This window comes from Mugil cephalus, chromosome 9, assembly GCF_022458985.1.
Source record: "Mugil cephalus isolate CIBA_MC_2020 chromosome 9, CIBA_Mcephalus_1.1, whole genome shotgun sequence".
Lineage (NCBI taxonomy): Eukaryota > Metazoa > Chordata > Actinopteri > Mugiliformes > Mugilidae > Mugil > Mugil cephalus.
This window is the reverse complement of record NC_061778.1, coordinates 12,713,982-12,731,888: the sequence shown is the minus strand read 5'-3', so window position 1 is coordinate 12,731,888 and position 17,907 is coordinate 12,713,982. Positions and strand designations below refer to the sequence as shown.

The 17,907-nt window shown below is 44.3% G+C and overlaps 3 protein-coding genes across 9 annotated transcripts in view; 2 read left to right on the top strand and 1 right to left on the bottom strand.

Moving 5' to 3' along the window:
- dock10 (dedicator of cytokinesis 10) overlaps positions 1-6,582 on the top strand; it is a 54,749-nt gene extending 48,167 nt beyond the window's left edge. For 5 of the 7 annotated variants that reach the window (XM_047593587.1, XM_047593586.1, XM_047593591.1 and 2 more), the window contains 15 exons: positions 5-187; positions 273-383; positions 484-699; positions 783-840; positions 1,489-1,590; positions 2,078-2,184; positions 2,297-2,419; positions 2,505-2,618; positions 3,729-3,875; positions 3,963-4,173; positions 4,277-4,467; positions 4,548-4,648; positions 5,085-5,223; positions 5,455-5,527; positions 5,704-6,582. In XM_047593587.1, coding sequence (XP_047449543.1) covers positions 5-187; positions 273-383; positions 484-699; positions 783-840; positions 1,489-1,590; positions 2,078-2,184; positions 2,297-2,419; positions 2,505-2,618; positions 3,729-3,875; positions 3,963-4,173; positions 4,277-4,467; positions 4,548-4,648; positions 5,085-5,223; positions 5,455-5,527; positions 5,704-5,762 — 1,935 coding nt within the window. In that variant the 3' untranslated portion in view covers positions 5,763-6,582. The remainder of the gene's footprint in view (positions 1-4; positions 188-272; positions 384-483; positions 700-782; positions 841-1,488; positions 1,591-2,077; positions 2,185-2,296; positions 2,420-2,504; positions 2,619-3,728; positions 3,876-3,962; positions 4,174-4,276; positions 4,468-4,547; positions 4,649-5,084; positions 5,224-5,454; positions 5,528-5,703) is intronic. The other 2 variants (XM_047593590.1, XM_047593589.1) reach the window with 2 other exon arrangements.
- Positions 6,583-9,961: 3,379 nt separating this feature from the next.
- LOC125013809 lies at positions 9,962-12,592 on the top strand. Its single transcript, XM_047594709.1, has 3 exons — positions 9,962-10,350; positions 10,740-10,962; positions 11,049-12,592. The coding sequence occupies exons 1-3, from the start codon at positions 10,002-10,004 to the stop codon at positions 11,176-11,178; spliced, it is 702 nt and encodes a 233-aa protein (XP_047450665.1). The 5' UTR covers positions 9,962-10,001; the 3' UTR covers positions 11,179-12,592.
- Positions 11,351-17,785, bottom strand: LOC125013845 (guanylate cyclase soluble subunit beta-2-like). Its single transcript, XM_047594750.1, has 15 exons — positions 17,639-17,785; positions 17,469-17,542; positions 17,235-17,329; positions 17,001-17,161; positions 16,811-16,910; positions 16,527-16,679; positions 16,094-16,197; positions 15,762-15,978; positions 15,341-15,661; positions 15,114-15,262; positions 14,861-15,007; positions 13,738-13,892; positions 13,453-13,634; positions 13,127-13,366; positions 11,351-11,475 (listed from the first exon to the last, which is right to left on the bottom strand). Exons 1-15 carry the CDS (start codon positions 17,783-17,785, stop codon positions 11,351-11,353), a joined length of 2,370 nt encoding a protein of 789 aa, XP_047450706.1.
- Positions 17,786-17,907: the final 122 nt, after the last annotated feature.

The following is a 17,907-nucleotide window of genomic DNA, read 5'->3' as shown; positions in this document are numbered from 1 at the left end:
CTAGTTCCCCAGTGCATTTTTCCAGGGTAAGGCAGACCTGTGTGGCTGTCTGTGCTATGAGATCCTCAAGTGCTGTAACCATCGATCCAGCTCCACCCAGATGGAGGCAGCTGCCCTGCTGTATTTTTTCATGAGAAAAAACTTTGAGTTTACCAAGGGCAAGTCTATAGTCCGCTCACATCTGCAGGTCAGTTAGACCCAATGGGTTTCGGTGCAAGAATTTCTTTATTGTAAAACATCCGAGCTGAATTGGCCTATTCTTCCTGCTACAGGTTATCAAAGCTGTGAGCCAGCTGATAGCAGATGCTGGAATTGGAGGCTCAAGGTTTCAACAGTCGCTGGCCATCATCAACAACTTTGCCAACGGAGACGCACCACTCAAGGTACCGCAGGTTTTAGGGTTATATTACAACTTCCCTGTCAAAAACCACAACGTGCGGTCAGCTGGATAGTGGTGTTTCATTTTATAACATGTTCCCACAGAACACTCCATTCCCTGCTGAGGTGAAGGACCTAACCAAACGAATCAGGACGGTTCTGATGGCCACAGCTCAAATGAAGGAGCACGAGAAGGATCCAGAAATGCTGGTGGATCTGCAGTACAGTCTGGCCAACTCCTACGCCAGCACGCCCGAGCTTCGTCGCACCTGGCTGGAGAGCATGGCCAAGGTTCACGTCCGCAACGGAGATCTCTCAGAGGTTAGACGTGTTCATACTTTAGCGCTCTCAACTTCAGAAGCGTCTTTAAAAATGAATGCTCACCGGTCTGTCTTTCCCCTCAGGCTGCTATGTGCTACATCCACATCTCAGCCCTGATCGCTGAGTCGCTGAAGAGGAGAGGTAAGTGCGCGCTCTCTGCTGAGGCTTTTATTTCACAAGCTTCTTGCAGCATGTGTGTGTGTGTTCATGGCGCCTCATGTGCACAAACATCTGTGCATGTTTATTCATCTCTGCGGAAGTTCAATCACTGCTCCCCTTCTTTCTCTGCCGACACATTCATTGAAACTTTTGGGCATCAGTCCTTCATTCAGCTGTGGGCGGTGATGCGTGTGCCTGAAAGTGAAGACAGTGGTGTCCTGGGTGTGTGTGTGTGTGTGTGTGTGTGTGTGTGTGTGTGTGTGGTGGAGGTTCATTAAGAACTCATGCATAGTCTCCTACGTACCATCCTGCTCCTGATTTCTACTAGAAATAGAGACTGATGTCCACACTTTCTCACGTGTTGCATGTTTTTCGTTCCGTTTGCTGCATCTCGTCTCGTCTGTAATCTCTCCTTTAAATCGCAGCGCGTGTCTTGTCTTCTGCTCCACGTGCCTGATGTCTTCTTTTGAATGCGCTTTCACCCGCCTGATCCATTTAGCTAGTGCAGCGTGGCAGCAGCTCTGCTGATTTGTGAGCCTTGTCCTTGAGCATAAACACCAAAAAAGCAAGTGGACGTAAACTTTGTAAACCTGCTCCTCCTCCTCCTCCTCCCCTCCCCCTACCAAACAGGCTACTGGAGAGTTGACAAGGCCAGGATGTCCGGTGTGTCCCCCGAAGAAAGCCCTGTCTATAAATGTAGCTCCTTACTAACTACCTCCCGAGATCAAGACAGTGAGTGTGTGCGCCTGGGGCCTGCTGGGTGGAGGGGGTTGGGAGCTCAGAACGAGTGAGGCAGGGGACTAAATGCGAAACTGGGTGTGCGCTGATATTGGGTGAAAGGTTTTGACGCTGAGAGGTGAACAAATTTTAACAACTTTTCTCCCCTACACGTATACCCTACTGTACATATTGGATTGTATAGCTGTTGTTCTTGCCTTGCTGACGTGCACTTTTGTCAGGTCACCTTCTACTCTCACCGTTTCACTGGATGTGATGCTCAGTGTCACCGGAGCTCCATATAAAGCACACTCACATTTAATTTTTGATTTTTTTCGATTCTGCAAAAATGAAATGATTGACTGTTGACACTTGCTTGGGTTGTCACACAAGACTATTTGAGTTTTTTGCTTTTTTTTTATGAAATGTAACGCCAGCAGTGATGTGTGACCTTTGTGCGTCTTTTTGCACGCCCCTGATATCACTTTGTTTGGAACTGCAGCGTCCTTCTCCATGGGCTGGGCAGCGTTCATGTGCATCAGCCCCAATGTAAAAGAGGAAGGTGCCATGAAGGAAGACACCGGTACACAAGACACGCCGTACACTGAGGTCAGTGAGCGAAACCCGCCGGAGCTAAATGATACGTACTCGCCGTCGCCTGGCTGGTGGTGTGTGCTGCCGTCGCGGCCTTTTACCAGAGTTCTCTCTGTGCGCTGTGTAGGACACCCTGGTGGAGCAGCTGGAGCTGTGCGTGGACTATTTGTGGAAGTCGGAGCGACACGAGCTCATCGCTGACATCAACAAACCCGTGATTGCCGTCTATGAAAAGAGGAGGGACTTCAAGGTGAGGTCCCGTTTCCTGTCTGTGAGGAAGGGTGCGTCATGCCTACTCGAGCTCACTCCTCACTTGCGTGTTTGTGCTCCCACAGAGACTGTCGGAGCTGTACTACGACATCCACCGCTCGTACCTGAAGGTGACGGAGGTGGTGAACTCAGAGAAGCGACTCTTCGGCCGCTACTACCGCGTGGCTTTCTACGGCCAGGTGAGGGAAAATCACAGCACAGTTCAGGATCAGAAATCCACACACACCTCTTTGATGCACACCGAACACAATGAGCACAAAGCTGCATTATTTCTACTCTGTGAAATAATGGAAATCAAATTTACAGAACAAAATATGAACTTGTATGTTGTATCAGTGTGCTTTTGTTTCACAAGACAACCAAGGAAACATGTTTTTCTTGTTGCAAACCATGTCCTGGTTCCATTGGCTAAAATTTTGTAAATAAACCTAAAGGCACTTTCAAGTCTTAAGCATTATATTTAACAGGAAGTGAATTATGCTTTTTATCTCCATCTTTTAATGACAATGCATTGATTTGGATGCACAATTCTAAGAACCTGGAGGCTTGACCGGGCTTTCTGTTTGTTAACGGGGGGATAATACTTCCATCGAGGTCTGACGAACTTAAAAAGCTGAAAAACGAGGGCCAAATCAAGAAACAGTCTCGTTCCTGGGCCCCAGAGATGGAAACATAAGGAGGCCAGATTTGTTTTGAGTTAGTGCTTAATTTCTCTGTCTGCTCTTTTCTTCCTTTTTTGTTATATTCTAAATCAAGATTGCGGTAAGTTGTGCGCGCCTTTGATTTCCCGTATTCTCCCCCCCAGTGCTAACCACTTTTACCTCCCTTCTCCTTCTACCACTATTAACATCTGCTGCTCCGAACCCTTTGAAGGGTTTGTCTCAAGCTTGCTGTGGTCCATTTTGCTTCCCATAACGCCCAGTGGTGGAAGTTGTTTCCCTCTTAAGAATTAAGAAGAGCTGATGTTAAACAGCCAGGGTGGGCAGGAAGATACGTTTAATAAACCTTCATTCACCTTTGACACATGACTCCAGTGCTGCTTTGAAAATGACCTCTGCACTCGCCCATCCAGCACTTAACCTTGTCAGTGCTGAGGTGTCCTAACAAAATGACAAAATGTTTTATTGTGTGTGTATATGCACCACCAGTGACTCAAGAAAACACTAGGGGGCGACATGAAATCAGGCAAAACAATATATGTCATTACATTGCCTCACACACAAACACCGCTCTAAACCTTCACCTTTAAAATGCTTCGCTAACGAGTGTGCATGTGTGTGTTCGTGTAGGGTTTCTTTGAGGAGGAAGAGAGCAAAGAGTTCATCTACAAAGAGCCAAAACTCACCGGGCTTTCAGAAATCTCCCAGAGATTACTGAAACTCTACTCTGACAAGTTTGGAGCCGATAATGTGAAGATGATCCAGGACTCCAACAAGGTAAATAAAATATTCTTGTAGCTCTTTTTATTTTGGCCATCGGTGGATTCTTGACATGCGACCTTCCTCGGCACCCTTTGAAAACAGGTTAATCCCAAAGACCTGGACCCCAAGTTCGCCTACATTCAGGTGACGTACGTGGTGCCCTACTTTGACGAGAAAGAGCAGCAGGAAAAAAAGACAGATTTCGAGAGGCATCACAACATCAACCGCTTTGTGTTTGAGACGCCGTTTACTCTGTCGGGAAAGAAACACGGAGATGTGGAGGAGCAATGCAAGAGACGCACCATACTGACCAGTGAGCAACGCTTGACGCATACACCTCTCAGCACAGTCTCCCTGCCTGCATAGTTGGTGTTTAGTTGATATTGACCAGTAGGTTTTTATTTCCATCTCTTCAGCGAGCTCCAGCTTCCCGTATCTAAAAAAGCGCATCCAGGTGGTGGAGCAGCAAAGCACAGAAATGAATCCGATCGAAGTAGCCATTGATGAGATGTCACGGAAAGTCTCGGAGCTCAACCAGCTCTGCAACATGGAGGAGGTGGACATGATCCGGCTGCAGCTGAAACTGCAGGGCAGTGTCAGCGTCAAGGTATATACAGGAAACACAGACACATTTCTGTGGTATTTGAATTTTGCTTCGGTTTGTCTAACCCAGTCGTCCCCCTGCAGGTCAACGCAGGTCCTATGGCTTACGCCAGAGCGTTCTTGGAGGAGAAGAATGCTAAGAAATACCCAGACAACCAGGTCAAACTTCTTAAGGAGATCTTCAGGTAAAGGGTTATTGAACAATACAGAAGGATTGGTTTCCATGTTTACTGTGAAAACAACTATGCAGGGACACCCAAGTCACCCAAGAAGGAGAGATCCATAGAGCGGAAGGGGCTTTAGAATTAATGGACACACCCCCTAGTGCAGAATGAGTCATCAACATTTTTTAATAAAACACTTAAAATACCATGAAGAGTGCATATGTTACTACTTTTTTGACACTATTTCCACATATAAAAAAACACTTGTGTGATTTGATCTAAAGGAGGCTTTAAGTTTATTCTGATGCTCTTATCAACGTATACCAAGGACCATTATAATACTCTTTAGCCTGGTAAACACGTATTTGACGTCATTCCTTAAACAGATTATTAAATGTCAGGGATCATCAACTATCCGCACATTACAATAAGTCAAACTTTATTTGTGCTCCTGCAGGCAGTTTGCGGAAGCCTGTGGTCAGGCTCTGGATGTGAACGAGCGTCTGATCAAGGAGGACCAGCTGGAGTACCAGGAAGAGATGAGAGCTCACTACCGGGACATGCTGACCGAGCTGTCCGGCATCATGAATGAACAGGTCTCCATAAGCAGTGACCAATGAGTGTGACCAGACTCTTATCACCATACTGTGGCTTCTTTATTTTTATTTTTATTTTTATTTTTAATTATTTTTATGTCACTTTAGTTGCATGGCATTCTGAACATCATCTGCATTATTTTGTGAGGCATTTTGATTTTTTTCATCAGTTTCTGTTACGGCTGCGTAGTTCTCTCTACCTCTTTCCCAATCTCTTTTCTCTCATTGCAGCTTCAAAAAAGTGCTCTTGCCTTCAGTACCTCCTGTCTGTCTAACAGTTCTCTGTCCACTCATTCTAAGACTGGTATGTCACGCCACCAAATTCCTTTTTAAAAGACATCTCGCTACTTGCTTGCCAAACCCTGTCATCCCCTGATGCCCCTGCCTTTCTCAGGAGCCGACGTCCCAGTCTTGATACTTGCTCTCTTTTGCATTTCCCTGTTCCAACGCCAGCTTTTTTTTATTCTTGCTCCCGTCCAGATTCCTCACACAAGACAACCAGGAACGGAGCGGCACAGCACCTACTGAACGGCCACTAGACTCACCAGAAATTCTTTGTGCCAGTTCGAGCCTCAGAGCGGCTCATTCGTTTATTTCTGACTCTAGTCTCTTTTTTAAATTTTTTTTATTTCATTTTTCCTGCTGCAGGGAGCAGCGAGCTAGTAGAACTGTGACTGACGGCGAGTGTAGAGAAAACAAGGCAAGAAGAAGTGTGTAGACTGTGGTTGTGGTAGTCCGTAGTCTTGTCGTTGAATTTTGACCGTCTACAGTAGAGGCCAGGCTGCTGGACTGTTAGCGTGTTTTGGTTTTAGAGACTCAATCCGTGTGTCGTATAGGTCCCCCCCGCCCCGACCAACTGACTCATCAGCTTACACAAACAAACACATACGTTGGTATACACAAACACACGACATGCGCCTTCTCTCCACGACCCCGACCCTTTAGAGAACAGTGACCTTACTGAGCTTGAGGTGCGTTCAGCCGCAGCGCGTGTAATATACAGTTTTCTGGTGCAACTTTTTTTTTACATTTTCCCCCGTGGAATATCGTTGTACTTCAAACTATCAATCCTTCAAGATGACTAATGTGAAGAAAAAAAAAAAAGAATTTGAAGAGTTGAATACAGGTCTCAATTAACCAAGAGTCCCAAGGGTTGAACGCACCTCCGGTTCTTGTTTGAATGTAGAGCAGCTCCACATTGCTACTTTGTATCCTTGCTAACATTCTGGAAATATCAGCTTGCCAATTTTCAAACGGAAAAAAAAGAAAAGAAAAGAAAATTATGTTTTGTAACATTTTTATAATTGAAATCGCATTGTTACTGTTATTATTTCCTGTACTGTTTTGAATTGTAAATAAGAAATATTAATATTTAAAAATGTTTGAAATGTTTCTTTTTATAAAATATACGATATATAAATATTTGTTTAGCTGAATTGAAGGGAAAAAAAACGAACAAAAACTAAAGTTTTATGTATAACATTTAAATAAAAATTTGTTAATGTCCAAAATTTGTCTATTGCAGTCATTCTGCAAAGCAGTTCTTCGCCCACTGTCCTAATGTCAATGCTGCAACAGCTGTTATGTCTCCTATGGTTTTTTACTGTATTGTAAGAAAAAAGATGTTAAATTTAATTTAATTCTATAATGAATAAATAAAAAATGACCCCTCTAAATTTATGAACACTCTACAGGGCATCATCAGTACCCCACTGTTCCACCAGGTGCCCCTTTATATCTAATCTGCCACAGATTTACCTGGTTTGAACATGGTGGGATGGCACATGTATGTCTTCACCTGCTCCACCCAAACCAAGGCTTCCGACAGTATCCTTTTTATAGACAGAAGTCAACTGAAACAAGTAAAACTGAAGTAAAAAGCAAAACTAACGACTAGAAATATAATAAAACATAACATACTTTTGGTGCCTACATACACCCAAACACCTATTGTATCTTCAAAAGGATCCACAGAATCCACACACTTTACCTTCAGATTACACGTCCTCTTGTTACAGTGCACATCACTCAGCATATTAATCCTTTTACTCCAGGTTTCCAATCGTGTTGAATGGGGTGAAATGGCTTTCTTATATGAATCTGTGTCTTGGCTGCAGCTGTGCACAACAGACACTAATATCCTGTCTATTGAGCTCAAGACCAGGCAGCAGCTAATTACTGGTGGACAACGGATGTGTGGCCGTGTAAAATAAGTGAAATAGAAATTGGCCACGAACAAATGTAGCCCAAAACAAAGAAACATTGTGTTAAAGACAACAGGCGATAGCTGTATAAATTTTGAAATACATCCGCTCGCGATTGCACCTGCGCTATCTTGTTTCCAACATTCAACACACACAGCAGCATAAACTGTGACCATGAGACTACAGGAGGCTAGAAGAAGTAGAACTGCAGTCAATGTCCTCTTTCTTCCAATGTGTGCCATCAGTTTTTTTTTTATGAGAGGATGTCACTACAGGGTCTTAACGTAAGGTATGCAGTGACGCTTAAATTAAAAAGGCCTGTGCAAACAATGAAGCACACATTAAAAGTGCACAACTAAAAGAGATCAAGCATTAGTTTAACAAGAATAAAGGGACATTAGGTCACCTTGTCACCTCCCTCCCTCCCATGCAGTATCAGTGTTTCTAAAGTTTAAAATACATCATGGTTAGATGAGTATCCTATAAATTATGTCTTTTTCCCAAGAAATAAAGACCAACAAATAAATAAATAAATAAAGTAAACCAAAAAATAAGATGACATGTCATCATATCAGGACCAGTAGTCCAAATTCCAGTTTTTGCCATATGCCATGTACTATATGTCTGGATATTACATGGAAATACAAGTACACGATAGTTTATTTTAGATGATAGTTGTTTTGCTTTTAACATTTTGTGTCCCTTTTATTTTGTGAGTAGCTATCAGCCTATGTATAAAATGGCCATTAGTGTTATCTATTGGGAAGTTTTGTCTGTTTGTGCTGTTCATGATATCATGGTGATATCTTTCACTTCGTTCTTCAGTCCATGCATCTCGACATTACGATGCAGAAAAGTACCGATCTCATTTTTCATCAAAGCATCTCCATATTTTTTTTTTCCAAAATAAAGCATGCACATCTGCCCAGTGTCAAATGTAATATTATGGAGAGAAAAATCTCACAAATGCATTTGTGCGAACAGAGTTTTGCCCAGATGTCAACTCAGAAGTGTATTAAACTGGCTGTAAAGATTTCATTAAAAGTGAAATTCAAATTTAGATGAGCTCTGACAAAGAAGGTTTTTTTCCGTGGGATCTGGTTTCCCCAGTTTCTGGGTATAATTACTGACCACGCAGAGAGAGAGAGAGCAGCAGCAGAGTGATTGTTTACTTATTGATGCTAAGCCTCGGGCTGGGAAACCACAAATAAAAAGAGGTTAAGTGGCACCGAACATACAGTTGGTACTAACAGTCAGCACACGGGCCCGTGTCTCGCCCACTCGTCTGTTTTTATCTCTTTTTATCTGCAGAGACAGCCCACCCATCCGCCCACGCGCACACACCTGAGGTCCAGGAGATTGAGTTGCACTGACCTCGCGCAACACGCCTTTGTCACTAAGTCGTTTCCTTGCGGCCAATCAGTCTTCCCCTCCTGTGTCTCATCCCCCTCTTGCCTACCTCCCTCTCTGTAGCCTATTTTGCGAACAAGAAGCAGCGGGGCTGATTGGGTTTCTCTTCTTAACGGACAGGTTTGTGTGTGCCTGTCTCTCTCCCCGTGGCGCAAGACCCTGACAGGGTCAGGTTGCTCTGAGCCAGCACCATTCAGCCCATGTCACAGACAATAAGACTCGGTTACGCTGCAGGTGCAGTGTCTCAGAAACTCATTTCACGTTTTATCTTATAAAAATTTTAAAGTACGTGCGTAATCTCACTTCATATCGGAGTCAGCAAAGCTACAGGTGTGCTCAGAGACTGTTTGGTCTATTCACAATTGACTAGAACCTTTGGCCACACGAGCTCAATTGCAGCACCTGACCATTCAGTCCAGCTACGGGTGTAATTATCTGTAATTTCCGCCTTTGTGTTTGCCCACCTCCATTTGATGTTTGTTGCAATGGTTCCTTTTCTTATTATTTATCAAACACCTCTTTTATTTTTATGTGTTTTCAACCCCAAGACCGCCTGTAATCACTGGGCCAACCTCCTGACCTCTGCCTTTATGAAGCAGCATGAATATTCAGGACACTGTAGATCATATATTTGGTAGGCTTAAATTAGAGGCCCAACCATCCGCCTGTCTGTCTTCTGGGTGAAATAAAGGACTAGAAAGTATATAAAATAAATAGATATTTCTCTCTTTATATTAAATGTTCATTTCTTGGTCTCTACTTGCGGACAAAGTGAATTAATATAGAGGGAATATTTTAATGCTAGAAGGCCACAAAACATCTTCATAAGCTTTTCTTGACCTTAAACAAGTTGTTGGACTAATATGATCAAAATGTATGCAATATGTGTGTTCGTGGTTGAACAAGTCTCCAGCTATTCTAGCTGTTTGTCCAGTGCGCATTTCATTTCCGACCCCCGCTTAGTTTCCCTGAAACTAGACGCCGGATCTGATTAATAAAACATGCTTTGTGTGCTGCTGGCTGATCACCGGAGCCCTTTCAGCTGTATAAGTGGTGAAAGGCGACATAATCTCCCCCCACAACAAGATCCGAACTGAGATTGAAACACACGGAGAACACAGAAGGGCACACGGCAGGAGGAACACAAAAAGCTCCGGGTTCAGCATGTTAAAACCGCAGCAGCAGCAGCCGCAGCAGCATCAAGGGGAGCTCCTACTGCGCGACTCCCCGCCGGTGTTTGGTAAGCCGTGGTACTGGCAGCGCAGCACCAGCGCCATGGAGAGCAGCCGCAGCCTGGCGCAGGTCATTATGGAGATGCGCGACGAAATCAAGAAGTTGGAGGCAGAGAACCGAGAGCTGCGCGGAGACTATGGCCAGCGGTCATTTGGGGCCGTGCCAGGAGAAGGCAACGCGACGACTTCAGCAGCAAAACAGCAGCCGGGAATGGAAGAAAATCCCTACGTGAACCTGAGACGAAATGCGTCTGCGCCAGTCCTGGAGGGACAATACAGAGGTGAGGGCCCTGTCAGAGAGCACGGAGTTGCTTTTAACTTGTAATTGGTTTACTTATCATCAGCACCATGTTAAAAAGGTAGGACAAGCCTAATAAAGTGATATCTAATCCAATATAACATGACATCCTCATGCGTAAAGTGTCTTTACGCATGGTTGAGTGTCTCTTAAATTAACGCAACTGAATTGGGAATGCACTTTTATCCGTAGAAATGAAACAAAACACGAAAAAGTGCAACAATATTATGTATTTATTGGAAGAAAATAAGTTATTATAGTTTATAGAAATTACATTTAAAACAGACGTCAGTTACTTAATGTTTTTTATTCATATAAATCCAGACACTGTCCATCGTGTTTTTGTTTTTTGTTTTTGTTTTTTTTCCACAGAGAACGCTGTCATGACTGTCCGGAGGTACTCTACGAGCTCAAACCTCTCAGCTGTGGCTATGAGAGAGGGAAGGATTGACAGCGGTTGGCATGGTAACTCCAGGTGGGGAAGACTACAAGAAGAAATCCACCATGTGAATGGTGAATTGGATAACTCAGCCAAAGGAGACGTGGGAAAAGTTACCAACCGGCACTCCCTGCAAGAATACGTTCACAAAAACAGGTACAATCTCAACAGAGTATTAAAAAAAAAAAAAAAAGTTTCATACAGTAGCCAAGTAACATTCTTCTTCTGCTTTACACTTTCAGGTCCAAAGTAAAAACTGTCACCTTCCTTCTACCTGTGGATGATATTTACACCAGCCGGCCAGTTTTGACCAAAAACCAGAAGGAGCCTAACACAATGGACCTGGCTTCCACATCTGAGACAAATTCCTGAGAGAGCATCTCTTAAAGGCTTTGGATGTGGCAATGGGACAAAATGTAGACAGAGACAAGTTAGACTCTTAATTTAGGTCAGTGTAGACTGGGCTCTTAATGAGTGAGCAAGTGGACCGATTTTTATCACACCTGTCCACACAAACAGAAGACTCTGGTTACAGGTGTTGTTTTCATCTGGCCATGGCAATCCAGGCCCGGTCAATGACGATGAGGCACGGGGGCCCCTCTGCAGTGAGGATCAGATGTCTGGACTCCTCTCCTAACCCGAGGTGTCGTTTCTGAGCGATACGCACACCTGCGGGTGACGGGCCTTTTACGGACAGTTGTGGTCACTGACTCAGGCCTTGTGACCAACATCAGATTCATTATTTATTCATCTTTGTTTCTTTTCACTGGGTGAACTGAAGTGGGTAGTCAAGCGGCCACGAGAATACGTGACCTGTTTCTTGACGGCGTTCCTAAAGAAAGTATTCTCTCAGTGCATGCCTTTGCTTTCTTGTATGAAAGTCTTCTTGAAATAATCAAGCATTGAAATTTACAGTAAGGCAACTTTAACAGTCATTTTAAGCTATTACCTGTGAGATATGGAGTGTTATGGGCTTTTTAATAAGCTCCTTTCAGTGTTACTATTATATCTCTATCTGTCACTTTGAAAATCCAAAATAATGCAGTAGTATTACATTAACTGTAAGTATTCATGGATGGATATAAAGGTACAGATTGTGTTGTAAAAGCACATTTTTATTTTTTGACGTTTGGTGTATTAGGTTTTTCTCAGTGTGAAACTGAGGAGCCTGCACACTGAGAAAGACATTAGCCAAAGAGTTTGTACTTGTTACTCGTCTGCATTAAAAAAAGAAAAGAAAAAAAAGCAATAAATACACAGCAAAGTAACTTCAAAAGACCTTTTTTTGGAGTGCAAACCAGTTGGATGTGCTGCGAATGTTGCTGGTCTGGTTGGCGAACATGGCGGGCACACTAATCGCCGACTACATAATATTCATTTATTCATCCATCTGTAACCACTTGTCCTTTTAGGGGGTTGTGGTGGGTGCTGGAGTCTGGCCCAGCTGTCATTGGGTGAGAGGCAGAGGAGGACAAGTCGCCAGTCCATCAATAATATATTACACGAGAACATGTAATCAGGCAGGGAAAATGCAGATGCTGTGCACACCGATCAGACGCAAAATTAAAACCACCGACGGGAGGAGCAGCTAAATAACACTGACCATCTTGCTACCATGAAATGCTCTGCTGGGAAACTTTTGAACCTGGTAATCGTGTAGATATTACTTAGACATGTACTACCCACCTGGACCAGACCTGTTACTTCCTCCCCCCGGTGACAGCAGCCGTCATCCCCAGCAGGATGCAGCTTAACACATACCAGCAATAACTCAAAAAACATGAAAAATGGCACAAGGTGTCGACCTGGCCTCCAAATTCACTAGATCCCAAACTGATCAAGTATCTGTGGGATGCACTGGAACAAGCCTGATCCACAGAGGCCCATCGCCTCAACCCATAGGACCCAAAGGACCCCCACCAAAAACATTCGGTGGCCAGGCAACACAGGACACCCTCAGAAGGCCTATGTCCGTTCTCTGACGAGAACTGTTTTGGAAGCACAAGGGAGAGCTACACGATATTAGGAAGGTGGTCGTAATGTAATGCCTGATCAGTGTATGAACTACATGCAGATCAGTATAATATAAATGCAGAGAGCTTAGTGATGAAATGTTAGCTATAAAAAAAAATAATGTAATGGGACATGTTAAACTGACTCTAGTTGATAAATCATTCATAGTCAATCAGATACGTGAGTGAGTAATTACCAGCTCAGAGGACAACACAGAACCTGGTTTGTGTGCCTTTGTTTTGATTGTTGGTTTCCACAGAAGCAGTAATCAAGCGTTGCTCCTCCGTCTCCACGTGGCTGTCCCTACCTAGTCCTTCCTTGGCATCTGTTCGGCCAAATTCATGTGCATCTCTCAGCTGGTCCAAAGCTCCTTCCTCCGACTGGTTGTCGGTGTGCAGGCTTCCGTAGCTCTCTGAGTCGCAGGGCTTGATTGGCGGCGGGCAGGTCTGGTGATGGGACGCGTGCGATGGTGGCAGCGGCTCGCTCAGGCTGTCTCTGTAGTTCATAGGGACCAAGGGAGGCTCGTCCCTGTGTGGCCTCTGAAAATCTACAAAGGAGGAAATAAGTAAGAAACTGAACCGACACACGCACACACACACACACAACGGGACAAATTGTCAGACATAAACATGCCTGCTCTGTGGAGTCCTGGCTGGCAGCTCCTCTGACTGTCGTCCGGTCCATCTCTGAGGCCCATAATCTGCTGCTCGCTGACTGCCGTGTTCCTTTCGAGAAAGTAAGTGGTCATCCTGCCCTTCCCCTTCACCTCTATCTCTCCTCGCTTCTGGATAACAAAGCATTTATTGCTCAGAGCCCTGAGAGATATGGGTAGAAGATGTAGACATAAAACAATTATTCCAGCTGTTGACGTCCCATGGAGGCTTGTCTTTGTTTGTGCCTGTATGCGTATCTGCTCACTTGTAGACGCTTTCACTTAAATGGATCTTGCTGGGGAGGCCGTGGCTCTCCATGCGGGAGGCGGTGTTAACGGTGTCTCCAAAAAGGCAGTAGCGCGGCATCTTCTCCCCAACCACACCCGCCAGTACAGGACCGCTATGGAGGCCCACGCGAATCTACAGAAAGCCATCAAGTCACATAATGACGCATAGCTCAATGTGTAATCACAAAATACTTAAAACCTTGACACTGATGCATTCGCAACAGCGAAAGAAATATTAAAATCACCGATTCAGTGTGTTACACTCGCTACACTCCTCTGGTCACTGTTTAATTCTTAGTATATTTGAACGTCACTGCCCAGAAGCCAGTTGGATATTTATAGATTCTAAATATTTCTGCGAGGGAGGAAGTCTGGATATTATTTTAAAAATGTCTAACCAGGTAACTGAACTTGACAAATCCTGTCATAACTAACATAAAACATAATAATGAATTACATAAAATATTATTCAAAGCAGGGTATTTTATACATCTTTGCACATTTCTGAAATGGAACATAAAAGAAGGTTTAAAAATATTCCTGGAGTAAAGGTACAAAGTACAGAATTAGCAACTTAATCACTACTTTTTAAAAAAAATAAATAAATAAAAAAATAAAGGAAAGAAATACACTAAATGTAGAATGGTTTTAAAAGGATTTCATATGAATGAATCGTACATATTAGGTACTTTAATCTGTAGCTGTTCTTAAATCAGATCAGAGTCTGTTAATGAAGCTATCTTCACACGCCTCTATCCCTCCACAGCTAGCTGGGCTATTTCCACTGCTCTATACTCTCTTTAGCTCATTCTCAAATTCAACTTCCCTACTTTTGTCCAATCATCTGTCTGCCCTGTTCTTTAAATTCATTGCAACTCTGCCTTCCAGCCCATCTGTCGTGCAGTCTTCCTCTTCCCTCTGCCCTATCTCCACCTCATCCTGCTTGCCGAGGGCATCACAACCCGTCAGCCTGCATCGTCTAGACTGTGGGTGGCCCCGTCCCTATCTCCAACTTTCATCTAGGATTCTGCTCGATGAAAATGCACTTAATTGCTTTCCACCACTGTGTATTTGAGAAATGCAGCACAAAAACTCTTGCACCTGAATGGGTCCTCCTGTCACAGGGTTAATAACGTCCCGGGCAGCCATAATCATGCCCAAGGCAAAGTTGGCCACCCTTTCAGCGTGGCTGGAGACAGGTATGGGAACCCCACCTACCACCATATAGGCATCTCCTATGGTCTCAACCTGGGAAACACCAGATAAATACAGAGGTGTTGTCAAATTACAGTACCGCCAACCGGATTTCTAGCACAAATCAAATAAAGAATAAGGTCGAATCTTTTGCGTTTACCTTGTAGACGTTGTGCACAGTGGTGAGTCTGTCAAAGCGCAGGTACATGGAGTTAAGCATGAGGACGATTTGAATGGGTTCACACAGGGAGCAGATATTGGTGAAGGTAACCACATCACTGAACAGTATCGTGCACTCCTTAAATTCTCCTGTAGGATGCCAACCACACATACATGAGGACACACGGCAGCCATGTTAACATTCACCGTCATTTGTATTCCATTCACCTGCTTCTACCGTTTTGCCCTCTTTCAGCCGGTTGGCCACATGCTTGGGCAGCATGGCGTACAGCAAATTCTCCGTCTTCTGCTTCTCCTCTTCCAGGTGCTGGGACAGGAGGCGGAGCTCCTCCTTCTTTCTCTCCAACTGGTTGGACAGCTCGATTTCAGCCAGCCGCTGCTGATTGAGCAGAATGAGGTCGCGGGTGACGTCGTGGGGTGCGATGTCAGAAATGTGCATGTCTCTCTCCTCCAGCTCTTGAAGGCTTCTCAGGAGAGGGGAGGCTTGATAGAGCATATAGTCCAGAGAGGGCATCCAGATCATCTGACCTGAAGGACAAAGGACACACAAGGACACAAGAGGATGAAATTAACATGTTGTTGATCCTTCAAAAGCAGAAAATACTTTGAACGATTGTTTGTTCTCAACCTCTGAGTTGTAACATAGGCCTGTCCTTCCACGCCTCAGGCATCATGTCCCTGCGCGTCTGCAGGACAAAGTGGCTGTTGATGAACTTCCGGATGCTGGAGATGGTGAAGGTCACTTCAGGATGCACGATGCTGAAGTACTGGTCTAGATGTATTCTCATAGTCTGGAGCCCAGGAACAATCTTCTGGAGGTTCACTCCAGCCTGGTGCACTACCAGCTGCCTCAAACACCAACAGGTCCAAGTTTAATACAATCCATTCACTCAGAAGTAAAAGATACGTGGATTTATCTGATGTGGGTTTTAGCAGAATATGTGTATTTCAACATTTTACCTGCTCATCAAAGACTATGTGGAAAGGGAAAGCATGGCAGAAAGTCTTCAGATCAATGTTAAGGGTTGTAGGATAAACTGGTTCAAAGCCTTTCAGGAGTCTGCCTGAAAATAGTAAATAGTTGCAACAGTATGCACAAATAACAGTCCACATGTGCAGGTGTCTACAAGTATGTGACTTTATGTCTATACCTTTACCAAGGTGAACCAACCCTTTAACTGTCTCCCAGTGACTCCTGTGAATGGAGCAACCGATACCGGATCCCTTTCGATGGTGGGGCTGAGGATACAGAGGTGACGGAGTTTAAATTTGAATTAATTCACGTGGTCGTCCTTATAGATAATTAATCTAACCTCTTCAGTCCCCATTGTGGTATAACATCTGTTGGTCAAAGGCTGGAGGGGCTGGACCTGTGGACGACACCCAGTTTTACCGCTGACCACACTGGACCGAGCAGCAGCCGCAGGTGTGACCAGGAAAACCACATGCTCCTTCGTCCCAGCCGTCTCCTGCTCCTCGAGCTGGTTGACAATCTCCATTGTTATCTCACTGTTGAAAAAATCTTTAGCAACAGCTCCAATGATACCTGGAAAAGGTAGAGGTAGAGGTAAAGAGGTGTGCATACTTGACATTTAACGCTAGAGGAAAAAAAACATGAAAATTCAACAAAAGACCATGCATGAGAGCTATCATTTTAAAGGAAGGGTTTTTAATAACCAGGGACAATGTGGCAGAGCCCTTTGCGATCTGAGTAATAATGGAGAAGCATGGTGCCATCAGGACTTCTCTCCACCCGAAATGATGGCGCGTTCATCTCCTACGAGAAAAAAATATCTATATACGTGATCTCCATGAAATGCAAAACAAATACAATACAGAAACACGTGAAAATCAACAGGCGTAGGACCTTGTAGGAGAGGGAGAGGTAGCTGTGAAGTGCATCCAGATTCTCGGTGAACTCGAAGAGATTTCCTCCTAAAGTCCGCAGCATGTGATCGTAGCCAGAGCGCTTGCAGAATTCAAAGAAATGTTCTCCGAACTGCCTCAAAACAACCTCGGGCTTCACTCCTGCCAAGAATAAAATATTTAAATCCGAGCAGGATTTGTGCACATTAAGACTAAATGTTTACAAGAGATGTACCTAAAAGCTTGCAGGCTTCTGCTACTAGGTGCATGGTGATTTCATCTTTATAGACTTCATATGTCAGGAAGCTATCCTGGACTCCAGCTCCATCCCTGGATGATTTGCGGTTTTAAAGAAGGGTATAACAGCGTTCTTCTTTTGCAGATCCATTCATGCATATTTAACCTGCGCGTATTTTTCTTTATCTAATCCCAACAACGAGTATGACAACAAATTCACGCGTTTCTTTACCTGAGCTTGGCCCACGTCTCCTCGCCAAACTTTTCAACTACCAGCGATTTCAGACAGGTGTTGATAAATCCATACTGTCGACGACACAAGGGAAACTTGTAATCAGGCTATTAAAAAAATACAGAAAGAAAGAAACGGGAGATAAAGACAACTGTTCAAAACGAGCATACCATATCTCGGACTAGTTTGTCGGCTTCTCCCTTAAGATTATCTTCGTCACGCCGCTTTTCTCCGCGCAAAACAAAACCATCACGCACGGACCAGACATAGACCCCGGCTCGTCCACAGTGCGTTCTGTCCTCTGCCAAGCGAGTCATCTGGTTGGAAAATCTTTAGTCTGCAGCTGTGTAGAGACCTCCTGTAGGACACTACAGGTGAGACACTGCACTCATCATCCATACGGAGCTGTCCGGTCCAACATGGTGCAGAAAACTGAAAC

Bases quoted from the DNA above. Each gene is read 5' to 3' on its own strand.
- LOC125013809 (XM_047594709.1), top strand. From the start codon at position 10,002: ATGTTAAAACCGCAGCAGCAGCAGCCGCAGCAGCATCAAGGGGAGCTC. The intron at 10,351-10,739 runs GTGAGGGCCCTG...TTTTTTCCACAG, and splicing joins CCTGGAGGGACAATACAGAG to AGAACGCTGTCATGACTGTC. The intron at 10,963-11,048 runs GTACAATCTCAA...TTACACTTTCAG, and splicing joins GAATACGTTCACAAAAACAG to GTCCAAAGTAAAAACTGTCA.
- LOC125013845 (XM_047594750.1), bottom strand. From the start codon at position 17,785: ATGACTCGCTTGGCAGAGGACAGAACGCACTGTGGACGAGCCGGGGTC. The intron at 17,162-17,234 runs GTACATCTCTTG...TATTCTTGGCAG, and splicing joins AGAAGCCTGCAAGCTTTTAG to GAGTGAAGCCCGAGGTTGTT. The intron at 15,263-15,340 runs GTGAATGGAATA...GGCATCCTACAG, and splicing joins GGGCAAAACGGTAGAAGCAG to GAGAATTTAAGGAGTGCACG.